At 39.8% G+C, this 21,514-nt stretch overlaps 1 protein-coding gene across 1 annotated transcript; it reads right to left on the bottom strand.

Annotated features, from left to right (window-relative positions):
• Window positions 1-30: 30 nt before the first annotated feature.
• On the bottom strand, window positions 31-5,594 carry nt5c1bb (5'-nucleotidase, cytosolic IB b). The gene is made up of 6 exons (XM_081378764.1): window positions 5,399-5,594; window positions 5,148-5,315; window positions 3,238-3,367; window positions 2,807-2,929; window positions 2,463-2,647; window positions 31-1,197 (listed from the first exon to the last, which is right to left on the bottom strand). Exons 1-6 carry the CDS (start codon window positions 5,504-5,506, stop codon window positions 832-834), a joined length of 1,080 nt encoding a protein of 359 aa, XP_081234890.1. The 5' UTR covers window positions 5,507-5,594; the 3' UTR covers window positions 31-831.
• Window positions 5,595-21,514: the final 15,920 nt, after the last annotated feature.

Here is a 21,514-nt window from a genome sequence, read left to right as displayed (position 1 = left end):
TTGCACATTTTTTGAATGAAAGATCACAAGGATAATCGATGCAGATTTATTTTTTACAGCCAATTTTGATCATATTTACCAGGGGGTTCAATAATTGTGGAGGGCACTGTATATATTGATACTAGATGATAGATCCTGTAGACAGATGGATGGACAGATGGTGACAGACAGACAAATAGATAGATAGATAGATAAATAGATAGATAGATAGATAGATAGATAGATAGATAGATAGATAGATAGATAGATAGATAGATAGATAGATAGATAGTGTAAAACAGATAGATAGACACAGTATAAAACAGATAGATAGATAGATAGATAGATAGATAGATAGATAGATAGTGTAAAACAGATAGATAGATAGATAGATAGATAGATAGATAGATAGATAGATAGATAGATAGATAGATAGATAGATAGATAGATAGATAGATAGATAGTGTAAAACAGATAGATAGACACAGTACAAAACAGATAGATAGATAGATAGATAGATAGATAGATAGATAGATAGATAGATAGATAGATAGATAGATAGATAGATAGATAGATAGATAGATAGATAGATAGATAACAGTATCAAACATAAGGCCTTAACATGTCCAAAAAAACAAACAAAAAAACTTTTCCAGCATTATTGCTAATTAAACAAGTTTTGCAAAAATATTTGTCTATAAAATATATTTCTACACTGTTTACAAGAACACAGCAGTTCCTCAATTATGTTTCCTTACATATCATAAAACAGGGGTAGATATACACAATATTAACTATATAATAAACTCCCTTAGTGACTAAGGCTGACCTGTAACATCCGAGTGTCATCTTTTATTTCTGCTGCTTTTCTGGTTCAATCAGTTTCCCTTTGTTATATTTCTGCCCTATCCCATATGGCACGTGGGCAGAAATAGTGCCCATCTCCTTGGCCCCTTCAATGTGGAACATCTGATCATCAAAGAATATGTGAGGGCGAATCTTCTGCAGCAGGGGCCCTTTAGGGGCCCCAGCGAGAAACAAAGCCTCATCGATCTCCAGGCCCCAGCTTCTGAGTGTCTTCAGCACACGGGCCCCAGAGCTCGCTGCACTTCTGGCCGTCACCAAGAAGGTACGGATAGGGCAGTTCAAACGCTCGTTCTTGGCATAGAATTTCTTCTGGAGCTTCCCTAGAGCCTCCAGAAAGCACTTAAGAGGACCCTGAACATGAAATAGAGCAACGTGTCAGCCAATGGGATTAGAGAGAACCCGATCATCTATTATTGGCAGCTGCCAATGCTGGAGCAATTACAGCAGTCCACAATCCACATAAAATAAGAGTCTTAAAGGTATAGTTCAACCAAAAATGAAAATTAGCCCATGATTTACTCACCCTCAAGCCATCCTAGGTGTATATGACATTATTCTTTTAGACAAATACAATCAGAGTTATATTAAAAAATGTCCTGGCTCTTCCAAGCTTTATAATGGCAGTGAATGGCCCTTTCTGTTTTGAAGTCCATCAAAGTCCATCTATCCATCATAAAAGTGCATCTATCCATCATAAACGAACTCCACACGGCTCTGGAGGGTTAATAAAGGCTTTCTGAAGTAAAGCGATGTGTTTGTGTAAGAAAAATATCCATATTTAAAAATGTATCGACTGAAATAACTAGCTTCCGGCAGACGGCCGTACGCATTGATTTACGGTGGAAGACTAACCCTTGACCTTGACGCACGGCGTAATGACGAACGCAGAAGCGCAGAGGATAGAGCAAAACAAAACACCAGTCAAAAATTAGAAGTCTAAAATTAGAATTTTTAAAGACAAATGTCGGAGGAGCTTGAGTTTTTTGCCCAGCCCTGTTTGTTTTAACCGCGAGAGGCGTCAAAGCTTATGCTACACCTACATCCTACGTCATATATCGTCAAGTGTTACTCTTTTGGTGTAAGTTGACTTGCATAGGTCGTCTTCCGGAAGCTAGTTATTTTAGTTGATAAAGTATTAAATATGGATATTTTTCTTACACTAACTTACTTATGAAGGCCTTAATTAACCCCCCAGAGCCATGTGGAGGACTTTAATCAAGGATAAATGCACTTTTATGGACTTCAAAACAGAAAGGGCCATTCACTGCCATTATAAAGCTTGGAAGAGCCAAAACAATTTTTTATATAGCTCTATTTGGATTCGTCTGAAAGAAGAATATCATATACACCTAGGATGGCTTGAAGGTGAGTAAATCATGGGCTAATTTTCATTTTTGGGTGAACAATCCCTTTAACCCTTAAACACATACCTTGTGTCTTTAGTGACCCGGGACGTCATTCAATACCTTCCCCCTAATTTTATCTCTGATGACTCTAAGTGCAATTCACCTTTATTCCTCAAGGTGGTAATGTCTGATACACAGTGTATACAGTAGATGCCATGCATAGAAGAAGAATATCATGTGATCCACGTTTAGTCAAAATACCTGACATACCTGTGCAAGCGGTTTGTTCTCATTCATTTTCTCATGCTCGAAGAATGTGTCCAGGCCATGCTGTTTCACTATGATCTCTGACTCATCTGAGAAGAGCACAGCGTCCCCATCAAAGGCCACACGCAGCTGAGTCTCAGACCGCTGAGTCTCCATATCAGGCTTAAACATGATGGCTGCCGCTATACCTATTACAATGAACAAAATGTTACAACAGCCCCTTTAATGTGAAGCAAAAAACACTGGGTAGTAAAGTAAGAAGAACATTCTTAGAACCCATTATTACTTTAAATGTACTGTAAATCCTTGATTTAGCTACATTACAGTTGTGTTTGTCTTCAATTTACCTTCCTCAATGGCCTCGTGGACTTTTGAGGAGTCTTTTGAGAGGTAAAGGTTAGTCATGTAGGCCTTGAGGTAGTCAATTGGGCTCTGACCTCCGGTCATGCAGAATCGCTCTATCGTTAGATCTGTAAGAGGGGAATTTTCATATTATCATTCAGCTACTGGCTACTTCATCTTCTAATAGAATTTCATTGCATTCCACTGTGTATTATTGACTGTATATTTGCCCTTGTATGTTGTACATTGTTCTGTATTTAATTCTATCCTTAAGACAAACTCCTTGTATGTGTAAACTTAATTGTCCAATAAACTCCAAAGTCAACTTTCAGTTCAACTTCAATTGTAAACTTTTAAGGGTTGCTCGGAATTATGACAGTTTGTCCAGGCTTATGTAACATCCAGACCAGAATGCAGTGAGAAATTGCACACCTACCATAGTGATTTATGCTGTTAATGAGTCGCACCCCAACTTGGGCGTGATTATTAGTCATGAGAACAATGTCAAACAGCTCTTCACTGTCCGGATAGAGAATCCTCAGCCGTTCATTTACAGTCATCAGTGCCTGTGTGCACATTACAAGGAAGAATGTTTTGTTTTCATAAGAAAGGAAGCAAATATCTATGTGTACATGTTATTCTGGAAAATCTTTTCTAGCAATGTGACATAAATGGAGAGTAGCATGATCCTGCAATACCTGAGGCTGCAGTTTTAGGACCTCATTTCTAGGACCCTAGTTTTTTGTATGTACTAGAAGTTTATACTATTTCATTGCACTTACTATTGCTTAAAGGTAGAGTGGGCTTTTCATAAAACATTTTGTTTTTCTGATTGAAACTCTCTTCACATCCTGATAGCAATCAATAATGTGGTCTAAATATAAAAAATTGTATATATATTGTCTGTGGAAGTCGCAGGATTAAAAAAAAATGCCGCCAATTATTGCATTCGGTCCGAATGCAATAATTGGACATTGTCAGCGCGTTCGATAAGGCTATGCAGAGTTGTAGATACACAGTCATTGAGTGCCACAAAAAAAACAATAGCCGCCTTTTACAGTTCCTCCTGAAAGAAAACAATGAGCTTATGCTGCGTACCATGTCGTAACCGTAATTTATAGATGGCGACCTGTGACATTCTACTCTGAGATGTTCACATCCTCAGACTCGGATTTGTGCATTTCTGTCAACACTGAAATGAATCGGCAGCAGTCAGGTGGTACAGGTCAGAGCTTTGTAAGTTGTTTACGTTTGTTATTGCAATGTTATGTGCTTTGAGACATGAGGTAATTTAACGCTGTCTCTTATGAGGCTCTGCTGAATCTGCTCTGGCTGTGTGTGTTCATGTGTTTTAAAGGAAGCGTGACTTTGGAGAAGGGAGGGTGGGATCTAATGCTTTTAAAGCTAGCTATTGCTAACCGCTCCGAATTTTCTTACCCTACCTTTAACTCTAAGCATTACTGTTAGTGACTGTCTCGACATTTCTAACCTAATTTGGTTCAATATATGAGCTCTTATAATCTGGTTATAAATTCAGTTTTCTTGGAAAGAAATAATAATTGGCTAGGTGGTTATGTAAAAAAAATAATAATAATTGTCGCAGGTATTGCAGGATTATACATTATTGTAAATAGAATGTTTCTATTAAAACTTGTGCACTTGCAGTATGGGCAGCTTCACTGATTAAAATTGGATTGCTCTAATGGTGTGAATTCTGTGAATCAGTTCATTTCAAAGAAACAGTGATTCAGTGATTCTTTTATGTCATGATATTTAGCCTACATCACACCCATATGCTTGAAATGTTTCACTAAAGAATGTTGCTTTTTGTTGAGTTTAAAAAAGGGTGTGTTCACCATTGTGTCGCCTGTTGCCATCATGATTCAGCTCATTCAAATGTAATTTAGATTTATAATTTTTACTGAACATAAGTTTACATAAATATTTTCCAGTATTTGTAACATTTCCGCCATTCAGATATTAAAGCAACTTCATTTTTACCCTATCAGGCAAAACCTTGATAAACCAAAAGGTTCTCTATTCGATGAGTCGATAAGCGTTTGGGTCGAGAACTCAGTAATATAATTTATTATTATATTATTATATTCAGAACGATTTTTTGAACAGAATCAATCGAGTCAATTCAAAAGAACAAGCATTCACGAATCGGACATCTACAGTATTCAATGTAGCCTACTTATTACAGTGACCTTACCCACAAAAGTACTGAGTATGCTAATGTAAGTAACTACGTGGGTTAAGTTAAGGTTTGTGGTTCAGGGTTACTTTATTACCCAGTTAGTGTGTGTGAATGCTGTTATAATGTTGAAGTGTTATTATTCTCACTTTAACGAAAGGAAAAGCAACTCCTGGCTTCAATGGCTCACTCTCGTGCTCTTGCTGATGTTGAACATACTTCTCCACTCCTTCTTCCTCATATATCTTCCTTTCCGCGACCATATCAAACAATGTCCGTGAAGAAACTGCGATAGTAACGGCATGTTTCGGCTTGGGCTGTTAAAAGACACGTCCAAAAACAGTGTTAGCTGCACCCAAACCTATATGAACATTGTTGTTGAACTTGACAGAATACTCACGGGTCGCGGTTTCGTTGATTTCAAGCTTTCAAAGTGCGCTTTTGCAGCTGCCCAGTCTTTTTCCTCTGCTGTAGCTTCCTTTTTTACTGTTGGTTTTATTTCGCTCATTGTTTCTTATTAACAGGTCTGATAATGTTAGTGTGCTTGGTAAACTTCCTATGTTGAGTCAGGGCTGTATGAATGTCAGACATCAAGGAAATGTAAAGGGGGTTTGATGCTGAGGAGGAGGAGTTCCCTTTTGACGCAGGACGTTTGTGCTTTCACTCACACAGCAGCGACTATTCCGAGACTCACAGGCCACAGCCGGGCATTTTTATTCACTGTGAACAAATATGCGTTTCATCCAAGATCATGCCACAGTTTTAACTCCTTTGTAAAAAATATTTTAAATATATAGGTCAGCTTCATATTTTTCTGTGATAGCCTACTGTGTGTTTGGGTATAATATAATATAATATAATATAATATAATATAATATAATATAATATAATATAATATAATATAATATAATATAATATAATATAATAAATGTGTTTTAAACTTTGACCACACATTTTTGTTGAATGTTACATTCACTCTTAAAAATAAAGGTTCTTTATTGGCATATTGTTCCATGAAGAACCTTTAATATCAATGGAATTTATATTCTACAAAAGGTTCTTATGATTCTTTAGATGATTTAAATGGTCTTCACTTTAAGAAAAAAAAAATGGTTCTTTTAAAAACCTTTCACTGAAAGGTTCTCGGAAACCAAAAATGAATCTTCTATAGCATTCTGTGGAAAAAAAAAAAAAAAGCCTTTTTCCTTTTGGAGCCTTTATTTTTAAGAATGTGGTGCATTTGTATCACTCAATCGCTGTTTAGAGCAGACTCAGGGTCTGTCCCGATACCCACACTTGTGGTCTTTGCACTTGACCACTCGTCTACTTACAATAACATATTTCCTGTATTTTGCCTAAGAGTTCAATTGTGCTGAAAGACCAAGTGTGTGTGTGTGGAACTTTTGATTACCTGTTGGGGCACACTACATAAGTGTGGTAAAACTGCAAATAAAGTTTTTTTGTTCATAACTTTGTTTTGATTTTCAATATTTTTAAAACTTAATAAAACTGCTAAATGTCTGTTCCGTATGTAACTGGCAATACAATTTAATAATTGTAATTTCACCATGAAATTATAATGGACCTTTTTTATGGAATGTTGCAGTATTAAAAATGATTTATCCGTGCACATCATTATTATTTTTTTTAAATCCATGTGCCCTCATAATCTTTACTCAGATTGAGGGTATGTTTACACGAAAACCATGTACTAAAACGGAAAAGTTTTTCTTTTCAACAGAAAACAACATTGTCAAAATGATCACAGTGAAAATAATCAAATAAAATAAAATCTGCATTCTGCTGCCAGGCCAGTAGGTGGCAATGTCACTTTGTAATGTAAAGAAACACTAGCACATAGACTGAACATGTAATACGCATGCACATGAAGTCACTGTTTTCACAAATTCGTGTTTTTGTAGTTCACACAGACGATACTGTTATTGTTATTATTTTCAAAAACTTGCATTTTGAAAACTGTTTTCAAAAGTTTGCATTTTCAGGCATCCAAAACGCTCTTGTCGTGTAAATGAACAGCCAAAATGTAAACAAAATGTTAGGCTTAAAAGCATAAAGGAACTTACAATTATAACTTGTCTTTGCACTGGTTGAAATCACTCATTCAAAAAAGGAAAGCATGCAGTACAATGTTGTGATCATGTAGAGACTTCAGACATTGTCCATTTATACTGCACATTTTCTCCCAGAAAGTGTAGTGAATCTTACATTAAAAAGTATTCTTAAATCTGATGTAAAAAGGCAAAAGAAGACAGAATATTATTAAATGAATAAAGTATCTCAAAGACACAGGTGTGGTCACAGGGTTCCCTCAGTCCACCTGTAAATATCAGCTAATTTAAAAATTGTGTTTTCAGGCTTGAAAAATGTATGACAGTGTTAACCCTAGAATGCACTAATCAACCAGAAAATCTACATGAATACATAAAAGGGGTTAAAATGACCCATGTTTGATTCTTTTGTCTTCTACAAAGAGAATGCAAAGCAAAATCTTCTTCAGTGTAGTGAAATAATTTAAGTATTAGAGGTCTGCATTCCCGTGGCTCTCTCTCCAATTCCTTGCGGCACGGGATTAAATTTCCCAATGAAAGACAGTAGCAGACTGTAATTCTGGTGTACTTTGGACGGGAGCGGGAGGTTTGACAATAGCCCGGCCACTCCCGACATCCTTTGACAACAGTCTGGTTTTCTGTCACAACACAGAAGGGAACAGACAGGTGAATATTATGAAACGTGTTTATTGAAAGCAGAGGGTGGAGATGAAAGCAGCAACCAGGCGATGGTGAGTGGAATGGTGACTGGAGATTGTAGATGGTGACGGCTTGAAGACTGAAGTATGGTTTCTGTGCAGGTGGAGACAAGATAGGGCTGGTGAGCAGGATATCGAGGACGGGTGACAGACAGACGGATGACAGGATACAGGCGTGACGATCATAAGTGATTAATCTCATGTAGTCGGTATGGCTATGCAGCATCGACGGGATCAGGTGTGAGCCAGGGAGGATGATGGGAAGTGTAGTGCTAAGGGAGACTGAGCTGGTGACTGTGACAGTATCCACGCTTGAACTTGAAGTGAACAAAACTTTCTGCAGTGGTGGCATTCACACAGTTCCCAGTTTCCTGCCCTGAGCAACCTGGCAAGATATGTTCTTTGCATGTCGATGCAGCTCCGTCACGGACTCCGAAGCCTTCGGAGTCGCCCGGTTCCATCGGCTCTCCATCTGCGCATAAGGCTCTACCACCATCGGCTCTCCGTCTGCGCCTAGGGCTCTACCACCATCGTCTCTCCGTCTGCGCCTAGGGCTCCACCACCATCGGCTCTCCGTCTGCGCCTAGGGCTCCACCACCATCGGCTCTCCGTCTGCGCCTAGGGCTCCACCACCATCGGCTCTCCGTCTGCGCCTAGGGCTCTACCACCATCGGCTCTCCGTCTGCGCCTAGGGCTCCACCACCATCGGCTCAGTCACCATCAGTCATCCCCATGGCCTCATCAAGGAAATCCCAGCCATATCTCCTCCCTCCTTTAACACCGGGAGGGGTCATACTGTCACAGTTATGCTCTGTTTGAGTTTGGTTTATGTCATTGCTGTTTTCCTTCCTGCCTGAGTTCGTTATTAGTTTCTATGGTTACTCATTTGATTAGTCATTCTGTTCATTCTGTTCTGTGTCCTAATTAGTTCCCTTTGTTTGTTCCTTGTATTTAAAGTCTTGTGTTTCATTTGTGAATTGTCCGGTCTCGTTAACACTACGGTTGTGTTTCCTTGCCTGCCTTTGTGTTAAAGGTACAATATGCAAGAATTTTTTGCCGCTAGAGGGTGCTACATTCCAAACAACAACAACGGCGTAGCTTGATGACGATGTGAAGGAGCGTGGAATGATGGGAACTGTCGTTTTAAACTCCACCGTGGATGTAAATCAGTCAGACGGGAATCGAAAAATCATGTTCATGGATGAGGCTAAGTTCTATTTTTATAATGACATGCTTTTTGTGGCGAGGGGGGCGTGGTTCAGCGCGGTCTGTAATGGGAGAGGAGAAGAGATGAGCGGGACGCAAGTAGGTCAAGTGCAAATGACGAACACCTGTGTCTTATTGCTGTGATCCGCGTGGAGAGACCGCTTATGAGCCGCGCGCTGGAACGAGAGAGAGACTGAAGAGAAAATTGGACGCAGAGAAAGAAAACCGGTGGATCTGAGCTCTCATTTTTGAACTGTTTTGTGTCGTCGCGGTTGCCACAGTGAATGCGCGTTGTGCACGACTTTTGTTTGTTTTGCTTTATTTTAATAAAGTACGAGTCCCAGTCACGCCGACCCCTGTCTTCTTCCTTCCTGACTCTTGAACCTCATCACACTTTTATTTCATTTAACACATTTAATTAAATGAATTAACCGCAAGAAAAGTAAGGTTTAATACTAAATTGGTTATCATAGATGTTACTGTATGTCGAATTCATTACTGTGATAACGCAGCGCAGTTTTACGTGTTCTAAACAATTGTTGTAAAAGTACATTCGAACATACCCACATCATTTGCCAAAATACTGATTAATCTTTATGTATAACACATGCTATATTTATTTACATGGCCATAAACACCAGACGTGATAAACAATGTCAATAAACTAAACACAAATCTAAAGCAATAATACTTCCCTTACATAAACATAACTATTACCGAATGCTACATTTGGAAAATATAAAATTAAGCATGCTTTGTCGACAGAACCAGCTGCAATCGGTAAAGAATAATTGTGTTCCATAACGACTGCAAGAAACAAGCTAACGTTTGTTGCTTGAAAGATGCTACAACTACAACTTCCGCATTTGTCCAGGACTCCACGCAGTACGAGCGGAAACCGAGGGTAACGCGGATATGACGCAATTGACTGGCGACTCCCAGCTCCCCCCTGCTCTAATGCCCTGTTTCCTTGGTTAAAATCGCAATTTTCTCACGATTTAAAAATAGTTGGAAACATTTGGGATATTGTAAGTAATCAACTTAACAAAATATATAACACTGGCCTTGAGATTATGGGATATTTTAATGCAGAATTCTTACATATTGTACCTTTAAATTACCTGTGGATACCTGCTTAAATGCTGCTTTGAATCTGATTTGTCATCGTTGTGTGTCTTCCTGCAACCTATCATGACAATAACTAATCATGACTGTAACTATCACGTAAAGTGTTCACCTATCTGTCCATGGCATTTAGGCAAGTTTTACATCTACATTGTATAAAATAAACAAATCAATCTATACTTGATCACACAATTTGTTTAACCAATTTTTGAAAAAAAAAAAAACCAATATACTTGAATAAACCCGTGTTTACCGATCAAACTAATACTTGAAGACACCAACAGCCTACTTAAGAAACCAATATACTTGAACAAAAAACAATGTGAATGTATACTTAGTCAGGTCCGAATCTTCAAAATTGTGTAACCCTGTAGGCATTTTTGAGGAAAAGTTGTTATACCACATTTTTAGAAAGTTCAATGTCTCCTGAATAAGGATCCACCGTATAACACTGAAATAAGTGTCCCATTTTCTTGTAATTGTTATTGAAACAATAGGTGCATTATTCACAGCCGAAACACTAGAGGTGGATAGGGTAAAATTTTAGTTATAACTCTGCAAGTTATAGATCATTTTTTGTATTACAAGTTTTCTGAAATGTTATGTTTACATATGCAAATGAGGCATTCCAGTATATGTATATATATATATATATATATATATATATATATATATATATATATATATATATATATATATATATATATATAAATAATTCGAGGGGCGGGCATACCAGTACGCGGTTCTCCCTTTCGGGCTAGCCCTGTCTCCTTGCGTCTTCACAAAGGTTGTCGAGGCAGCCCTTGTTCCTCTCGACGACTGGCTGATCCTAGCTCACTCTCGAGACAAGGTTTGCGAACACAGGGACCTAGTGTAGAGGTCTGCATTCCCGCGGCTGTCCCGCGGGATCCGCGGGACCCGACCAGATATTTTGCGCCGCGGGATTAAATTTCCGACTAAAAAACGGTAGCGGTCGGTAACTCTGGTGTAATTTGAACGGGAGCGGTCGGTCATTCAATATCACGTTCCCGACGCCGACGTTCTTTCAGAACAGCATATCTTCGCTTTACCTAATCTTAATCTTATCGACCAACAGGGTCTGCCATGTAGGCTAATCAGGACCGTTATGCACGCGCTGCACGCACGGACCAGTAACGGTTCTTTCTGTCATGCATTGATTGTATTTGCCTAACAGCAAAATGTTACGAATTTTGATAATACGAATAAAAATAATAGCCTACACTTCTTCTTTTTTTTCGCTGCGATATTTTTTCCCCTACTACTGTCTGCAGCAAAATGTTAAATTTTGTATATTGACAAGGCGAATAAAATAATAATAAAAAAATGTTTGTGCAGACTACATTTTTATTTTCTCTGTGAAAATGTAGGCTACATGTGAAATTCTGGGAGATCTATATTAAAGCGGGATGGTCGGGTCGGGAAGAAAATTATTCTAAGCAGACAGCGGGTGAACAAATAGTGTATATATAGCGGGAACGGGTGGGTGCGGGATATAACCCCAGCGGGAGCGGGCGGGAGCGGGACCTAAAAAACAGTCCCGCGCAGACCTCTAACCTAGTGCTCCGGAACCTAGCTTGTCTGGGCCTTCGGGTCAACTGGGAGAAGAGCAAACTCTGCCCCGTGCAGAGGATCTCTTTTCTCGGTTTGGAAATCGACTCGGTCGCCATGTGCTCGCAGCTTACGAGCGAGCAGGCGCAGTCACTGCTAACTTGCCTTTGTCAGTTCGAGGGCAAGAGTGCGGTTCCACTGAAACTATTTCAGAGGCTCCTGGGGCATATGGCATCCGCAGCCGCAGTAACGTCACTCGGTTTGTTTCATATGAGACCGCTTCAGCTTTGGCTTTGCAATCAAGTCCCGAGGTGGGCATGGCAACACGGCACGCTCCGAGTCCCAGTGACTTCGACCTGCCGTCAGACCTTCACCCCGTGGACGAACCTCAGTTTTCTATGGGCTGGAGTGCCCATAGAACAAGTTTCCTGGCATGTTGTTGTATCAACAGATGCCTCCACAATGGGCTGGGGCGCCATGTGCAATGGACATGCTGCCGCGGGCTCCTGGACAAGACCCCAGCGCCTTTGGCATGTCAATTGCCTCGAGTTGCAGGGTGTACGTCTTGCCCTGCACCGCTTCTGTGCGTTGCTCAGGGGTCAGCACGTATTTGTCCGATCAGACAATACCGCCCCAGTAGCGTACATCAACCGACAAGGTGGTCTACGCTCCTGCCGTATGTCGCAACTTGCCCGCCCCCTCCTCATATGGAGTCAGAAGCATCTGAGGTCGCTTCGAGCCATTTATATCCCGGGAGACCTGAACTGTGCAGCTGATCTTTCTCAGTTTCGGCCTCTCGCTGGAGAATGGAGACTCCATCCCCAGTCGGTTCAGCTGATTTGGGATCAGTTCAGGGACGCACAGGAAAATCTGTTTGCCTCCCACGACTCATCCCACTGCGACCTGTTTTATTCTCTGACCGAGGGCACGCTCGGCACGGATGCACTGGCGCACAGCTGGCTGCGGGGCCTACGCAAGTATGCGTTTCCCCCAGTGAGCCTTCTTGCGCAGACTTTGCGCAAGATCAGGGAGGACGAGGAGCAGGTAATTTTGGTTGCCCTGTATTGGCACAACCGCACCTGGTTCCAAGAACTAGTACTCCTCGCGACAGCACCTCCCTGGCCAATTCCTCTGAGAAAGAACCTGCTTTCTCAGGGACGGGGCACCCTATGACACCCTCGTCCCGATCCTCCATGTGTGGTTCCTGGACGGGACGAGGCAGGTTTGAGTACCCTACCACCAGCGGTGGTGGCTACCATCACTTCCGCTAGAGCATCGTCCACGAGACATGCCTATGCGTTGAAGTGGAACCTCTTCGTCAACTGGTGTTCTTCTAAACATCTAGAACCCACGAAATGCCCGATCAGTGTCGTGCTTTCCTTCCTGCAAGAAGGGTTGGAGCAAAGGTTGTCTCCCTCCACCCTGAAAGTGTATGGTGCCGCCATTGCCACACATCATGATGCAGTTGATGGTAAGTCCATTGGAAAGCACGACCTGTTCATCAGTTTCCTGAGAGGAGCGAGGAGACTGAATCCTCCTCGCCCTCCTCTCGTTCCCTCTTGGGACCTCTCAGTGGTTTTAACTGCTCTGCAGAGTGCTCCCTTTGAGCCTCTGCAATCAGTGGAGCTTAAGTTCCTGTCAATGAAGACAGTGCTCCTGGTTGCATTGGCCTCCATCAAGAGGGTAGGGGACCTGCAGGCATTTTCGGTTGACGAAGCGTGCCAGGAATTTGGACCGGCTAACTCTTACGTGATCCTGAAACCCCGGCCTGGATATGTGCCCAAGGTTCCCACCACACCCTTTCGAGACCAGGTGGTGAACCTGCAAGCGCTGCCCTTGGAGGAGGCAGACCCAGCCTTGGCACTGCTCTGTCCAGTACGCGCCCTCCATGCTTACGTAGACAGAACACATTGTTTCAGGACTTCAGACCTGCTCTTTGTCTGTCATGGTGGGAAGCTGAAGGGAAAGGCTCTCTCTAAGCAAAGGTTGTCTCACTGGATAGTGGACGCCATTGCTTTGGCTTACCAGCAGCAAGGTCGACCATGCCCCCTTGGTGTGACGGCCCACTCCACCCGGAGTGTGGCATCCTCTTGGGCTCTAGCGCATGGCGCCTTGCTAACAGACATCTGTAGAGCTGCAGGCTGGGCGACACCTAGCACGGCCTCTGGGCGACCCCCACGTGTGTAGTCCACTGTAAGCCTCTCTGAGCATGTGTCTTTCCCTCGGAAAGCCACCTTGCCACCCCTGGGTTTGAAATATTCCACCTGCAGCTGGACACCCCAGTGATTCTCAATATGCAGCCCCCTGGGGTCATGTGTATTCCAAGTCCCCCCCTTCGGGCTGGGCATAATTGCATATTTCCACTGATATATGCTTCCCAGTGTACCTTGGCATAATTCCAGCAGCCATTAAAAACTGTCCCTTTCATGTTAATGTTGTTTTTTCATTGTTTACATGTTTAAATATTCTGAGAATGCATAGTTTAGTTCTAATGTTTAATGTTTAAACTGCAATAAATGCATTAAAACGTTTTTTTTTTTGTTTTTTTTTGCAGCCATTTTGTTTTTATTGTTTATGCCAAAACAGTGATGTTTACAACTTGTTATACGGCAGAAATGGATTCAGCACCTAAAAATCATATAGAAACAACACTTGAAGTACTTTTCCTCAAAAATGCCTACTGCATCTTATCCAGGGCTATTTATCCATTTTGGGACTCGACTATACTTGGAAAAAAAGAAAAAATATATATATACTCAAAAAAAAAACAATAAATACTTGAGCAAACTGATGTGTCTAAACGAATATTTAGTAGAACAAACAAATATATACTTGAACAAACAAATATGTACTTGAGGAAACCATTGCGTAGCCTACTCGAGGAAACTAATGTAGCCTATACTTGAACAAACTGTTGTATAAATGAACAAACCCATGTGTAGGCTACTTGAACAAACTGATGTATCTAAACAGGGTTTCTGCATACTTTTTAAAGTCACATTTAAGGCTTTTTAAGACCTTTTTAAGAACCGAAGAAATCCTAATTAATACCGTGCATTAGGGGTGTGCAATATTGACAAAATATGTCTCGATATTTTCAAAGTTTTGTTGATAATAAAGATAGGCCTAATATTTTACTGATTGTGTCTTTGTGCTTGGTACCATTGCTGGTTTAGGCCTGTTGACAGCTGACTGATGAAGATATTCATATTTTTCATATTCTATGCAGTGGTCAGTTCACAACAGTGACAGAAATATTTTTTTTTATAAAGGTAATATTTGCCACCTTAAATTTATTTCCAGGGGCATTTTCACCTATATATGGACATTTGTAGATGTATGCATCACCTTTTATGTCAAATTCGAAAAAATTTAATTATATTAGAATAATAACATATTACCACTGTTAACAGTCAAATTAAATCATTAAATCAAAATCCATCTTTACAGTGCAGAGGTGACACAGAAGCGGCATCAGATCTGGCATTAATATATTTACACTGCATTTACAATTGCATAAATAAAGCTATGAGATTGTTGTTGTTTTTTTATTCAATATTTAAATATGAACTGATTTCTAATAACGTTCTAATTAAAGGGTAGCCTGGCTAACGTTAGACCTCTTCTCATTGAGACGTGGTCTGGGAACCACATGTTAATTTTCTCATATTTGAGGCGTGGTTTACGAATGCCCAGAGCCATTTATTGGGCGCTACGAATGTCTATCAAATGCGCCTGTACGTAGCTCATAGCCAATCGTTTCAATTATACCAGATGACGTATGTAGAGCAACAGAAATTCGACGAGGAAGAAGACGATTTATGTGATTTATGTTACAGAGATTTATGTGTACACAATGGCGTTCAGCGACTATTGCCGTTTGTGCAAGACAAACATGAGTAGAAGGTATATATGGACACTCTACAGACATGTTTTTAACGAAAAAAACACCGAGTTTATCCGAGAGGTTAGCGTTGTCTTGCTGCTCCCTCCCTGTTCTGTGATTGGTCCCCTCGCTGAGGCGAAAATCTGGTCCATGGAATCCAGGCTGCCTAGCAGCGTGAATAAAATCCAGGGGGCCAATGTTTCGGAAAACATTGAAGCTTCCCCGGACGCTGCCATTGATTAGCGGACCCCCACCTGCTGTTAGCATTCCATTGACTCCCATTCATTTTGGCGTCACTTTGACAGCGAATAACTTTACATCTGAGGCGTTTAAAGACTCCATTTGTCCATTATTTATTTCTAAAGAAACACGAAAATGTATAAAAGGTACCTTGTATCTTACGTTATGGCCCCGTAGAAGCCGTTTTTGTAAAAATAGGCTAACGATTGCATCATAACCACGCGACTCTCTATCGCACAGTAGAGAGATTACCGTATGGACAGGAGGAGAAGCTCGCGGGCAATCGGGGGGACGTGGAGGCAAAATGACAAAATAATTAATTAGAATACTTAGCAAAAGTTTCTCCTGCTCCTAGCTCATGGACATCTCCTACACACACTCTCCGTCTCTGCAAGTTTCGGAAGGGAATGATTCAGATTTCTCTTGGCACAGCTTCTAGAAGACAGACGGGTTGCTCACGTCACATCTATGAGGCCAAGCTCAGTTTGAGTCTGCGCAGTACGGTCAGCCATCAGGAAGTGAGTGCTTCTAATTGACTTTACTTTTCTCCGTTGAATCCAATGGGGTCGCTGTGTCCATTTCTTTTACTGTCTATGATAAAATCGCGCTGCGTGCAAGGCAGCATTGGGAAACCCAGGCTAATTAAAGGGTACTTTAAATGTGAAACTAAAACTGCCAGTAGGTGGCGGCAAGTCACTGTCTTAATAAGTGAGTTGAGGGAGTCATTCATTCAACCGATTTGTTCAAACAGCTGATTCATTCAGGAAAGAAGCAAGTCATTGTTCATTGTTCATTGAATCATTAAATTGACTCGTTCAAAATGCGAATTTCAGTCGAAAAATCATCACCTGTGCTGTGCTGGTTTCATTTTGAAATTCTCGTCTGTGAAATAAAGGGAAAACAAACAATATTGACAATATTGTTTATAAAATGTAACTCACAATGTTCATTTATTGTTAATTTAACTGTTTAAAATAAATATCACATAGCAAATTTGCCCGGAAAACGGTACTCTTGCTGATGTGATATGTAGGCCTATGATAACAACATAATATGATATAAATGAAGAGTTCAGATGCAAAAGCCAAGTGCCATCTGAAATTTTCTTCTAAAATTATCATTTTTATCAAGCTCGTATATTTAAGTTCAGTAATTTCACTTAAATGGCAAATAAAATTATATGAATTGTCATTTAAGTGAAATTACTGAACTTAAATATACAGTACAAGCTTGATAAAAATGATCAGAAGAAAATTTAAGATGGCACTTAGAGGCTTTTGCATCTGAACTCTTAAAATATAAGACAAAAACTAATTTGGGAACATATCTGCACACATCACGCAGTGAGCACGAGAGTCAAAAGCGATGCCAGCTCACAGTGCCTCGTACGTCGTTAAAACAATGATTACAATATCATAATAGACAATACACATCGCACACCACTACGCACAAAGAATGAACTTACAAATGAACTGACATTTACCAACTTGCTTCTCCTGTTTCGCGTGCAGGAGACAGACGTAATGCTGACGCGAAATGTCACGTGAACAAACAAATCCACAAAGAAAGAATAATAAATAAATAAAAGTACAAATGACATAGTTTTCATTTGGAAAACATTGATATGTCTAAGTCAAATTGCCATCTAAAATTTAAGACCTTTCATAAGTAAAAATAAGACTTTTTAAGACTTTGTATTGCCTATTTCGTGAGCCAACATGGCACATTCACATAATAGGCTACCTCTCATACCTGTAGCTTATGAATCCCAACCTTGATGAAATTCGGGATAGCAATTTTAACGGTTAAAATCACGTATACATAGCTTTTTATGATTGCAATTGCACGTTGGGACTTTTTACAGTGTATGTGTCATGCGTGCTGCAGCATGCATCACTGTCCCACTACTACACTGATTCTCTCCTCTCCTCCTCTCACATCTAACCACCCCTCATCACGTCCCATTCACAGCATCATGGCGTTTGAGGGTGAGTATCTTCACTGACCAGCGTGGCTAGAGTACACCGTGATCTTTATGGCTAACAAAATGTAACAGGGTCAGTCTGAACGTACTTTGCGCGAGACGTTTATAGGAATGTTAAACGTAAGCGATTTATTTTTAGGTGTAAGTTTAAATGTATTTTGACGTGGCCATAGCTGGTTACGTGCTACTGCACCATTGCGGACAGACATATGGAGTAACGTAAGCGCTCCTGAAATGACAGCTAAAGGGTAGAACACAATAACGTGTTTTTAATGAAGTGGTTAAAGTCTTCATTTATAGCGTGCTTAATTTGTCTGTTTGTTTTTTCGTTATGATCTCGTCGCGTTATAAAGCGACAGTGTTTATAACAGCATGTGAGCGAGGTCTCCATCTGTTGTGTAGTTCATGTCTTTGACCAGCCAGGTGGCCACGTAAAGTTAGATTAGTAATGCTACAAGATGGCTTACTTACTGATACATTGTAGCCTACTCTTCTGTGAGTTTTGACATATTAGTAAACAAGAAAAATCTGTAAAAAAAAAAACAAAAAACCTGAAGGATGTTGACATAATAACTGCATATAAATAATAATATAATAGCTTTATTTTACAAAATGCACTGTGGTCGCCTAATAATATGGCTACTCTGATATATAGAACTGCTGAAAGATAACATGATATTGACATGGTACTCCAATTCCAAGAAGGGAAAAAAACAACAACAATAACTTAGCCAGCCTAGATGGTACCTCTTTGTATTTAGTGTGTTTATGGGGGAAAAAAACAATAACTTAGCCTACATGGTCAGATAAAATAAACAAAATTTCAAAAAATCTCACCAAATAACTTGCATATGGGCTTGAAAATTAGAAGTGGAAATGCCTGAGATTATGAAGTAATAAACTAGCAGTAAGACAAAATTGCCTTTAAAAATATCCGGTCACTGCCACTCATGTTTGTCCTGTCTGACTAGTTCTTCGAAGGAACACAAAATGAGTCTTTTTACATTTTTAATTTAAAATGTTTAATTAGGCTACTTAAACTTCTCGGATCTGCACTGGAAGAAAAAAAAATGGTAACTAAAAAATTAACTGATTTTATTCAAAACAAAAGTATTTTTTAACATCACTGAACAAAAATTTATACCAACAAAACAAATTTTTAATCAAGTAGATATAGCTGTTTAAGGTATCAATTGCACATTACCACTTTATACGGTGTGGTAGGCCTACAACGTTCAGTCACCGTTCATTTTCATTGCATTGAAAAGATGGCATTCTTCAAAATGGCATTCTTCAAAAATTTTACTGGTGTGTTTTCAAAGAAATAACAAAGTCATACAAAGTCAACAATTTAGAACAACATGAGGCGATTAAATGATCAGAAAAAAAACTTTTTGATTCAGTGATTCATATTTGGGTGAATTATTGCTTTAAGAATAGTATGTGACAATAATGGAAAGAAAATGGAATAGCTTGAGCCAGAAAGGTGTAGTACAGCACACTGTGTACAAAATGATGCTCCTTCGAGAGAGAGAGAGAGAGAGAGAGAGAGAGAGAGAGAGAGAGAGAGAGAGAGAGAGAGAGAGAGAGAGTGTGTGTGTGTGTGTGTGTGTGTGTGTGTGTGTGTGTGTGTGTGTGTGTGTGTGTGTGTGTGTGTGTGTGTGTGTGTGTGTGTGTGTGTGTGTGATAGTGCCACTTAGTGTGAAGTGAGATATGCATCTTCATTAATCAAAATGTCACGGCAACATCTACTTATTTTGAACGGTGTCACTGCAGTGTGCATCTAGAATATGAATTGTAAAGTCAGTGACAAATATATAGCTATGACGTCAAAGAGTCATAGGCTTTTTCGTGATCACAAGTGCTATCTTAAAAGAGGTGTATCCTGTCCTCAGGTGGAGGGCGGAGCTGTGGTGTTCATGAACTCATCTGCGCTAGACGAGGTGAGAGCATCTTCCTGTTCCATGATAACATGCACCAATTGTGCCTGACTTGTAATGCTTTATACTTTTAAATAGATCAAATATAAGTAAATAGTGTGTGCCCCTTCACCTCCCTTGTCCCATACTTCTATCAATTATGAATGAGCTATCAAGTTTGGTAAACAAAAACAAGCGTCATTATTAATTCATGGCGAAGGATTATGTTACGAGCCGGAAGACCTATGTGTAAACAACACAATTTCTACTACTTAGTCCCTGATATTTAAATAATCATGTCTTTATCTCTGTCTATAACTGCCACAGAGCAAAGAGGAAGATTTTGTTACAGTTGGCAGCAGTGAAAGATTAAGGGTGAAATGTCAAATATTGAGCGTTGAAGCTTTGCCTTATGGGATTTTAGTTCATTTGGATTAGCAAAATTGCATTTGGTTGCATTGACACAAATGGGGTAACTCACAGATCTGAGAAGTATACTGTTAAGTGCATGTACAAAGATATTTGTTCTTGACATGTACAGTATAAAATGCTATTCAGTGCTATTCTAAATGCTATTCACTACAAACACTGCTTTATAATCTAAACTTGGTGGTGTTTCAAATTATATTTCTGTCTATCTATGGTTCAATTAGCATAAGGACATGTGTTTTGCCACTTATATCCCTGTCAATCCAGTTCCAGTTTCTTTTAATGTAGGGTAGGTTCCAATGGAAGGTCCAATAGTATTGTGTGCACAAAGTGTCAAGGGGCATCCGATTACCTTAGACTAGTGAATTATTCAGCACTGGGAGAGATAGATTGAAGACATGAGCTATAGATTCACTCACTGTAAGGGATAGAAGGCAAAACCTTTTAAATATCATGGCTTAACTGGTCTACGAGGAATAAGGAGCATTGGAAGAGGATATATAAAGGTATTGTTGTCCACAAACTGACTGAACAGCGGGATAATTGGATTTAAGACACATTGATGGACTCCTGCTACCTGCAAACTGCGGTAATATTTGCTGGAGTGTTGAGTGCTTTTACAGTTTTGCTGAACGTAATGCACTGTTAGGTTTAAATAAACTGCGACTAATGTATTTCATGGTCTGTTGAAGAAGCAGAGAAAGTCTGTGCTTTACTCTCATGTTTCTACTCTAAATAGGAGGTTCACTAAAGGTTAATATTCAAATATTCTTATCTTGCAAAATAGAAGCATCTTTTTTTTCTTTTTTTTTTTGTCTATACTTTGCACTTGTGAAGAGTGACTTGTGTATGACTTATAAGTGAGTTGCAGTTGTACAGGTTTAATGGTTGTTAAAAACTTGATCTCAGTGATCTTATGCAATTTTTAGAAAACTTTTCTGAAAGTGTTGTAAACATCTCTAAAATGCTTATGTCTTGTCATCTGTCCATGTTAATACAAATAATGGTAATCGAGCAATGACAGTGTGATTTGTTCCATATTGGCATTGAGAACGTATCTTTTCCTTTAAGAAAATTATACCAAGGTTTGTTGCCCTGTCATCACAATAGCATCCATCACCATCTACATTGCTTATCTGTTATCTGGGTAGATCAAGTTCTCAGCTCTTGACCTTTACTTTCTCAGCTTTTGTCCTCCAACCCTATGCTTTCTCTTTCTCTGTTTCTCTTTTCTCCTTTAGTATCTCCTGAACTTCTAGGTGTCCTGTCCTCCATTGCTTTCTTCATGGCCGTGATCGCTCTGTTTTTTCTTTACCTCAGCAGCAAGCTGTCAGTGGAGAGCCCAAGCAGTGATTTGCCACATTTTGAGGGTTTTAACAAGGATTTGCAAG

This window comes from Scardinius erythrophthalmus (assembly GCF_964197995.2).
Source record: "Scardinius erythrophthalmus genome assembly, chromosome: 11".
NCBI lineage: Eukaryota > Metazoa > Chordata > Actinopteri > Cypriniformes > Leuciscidae > Scardinius > Scardinius erythrophthalmus.
Note: the sequence above shows the minus strand (reverse complement) of the source record. Positions and strands in the feature narration are given on the sequence as shown.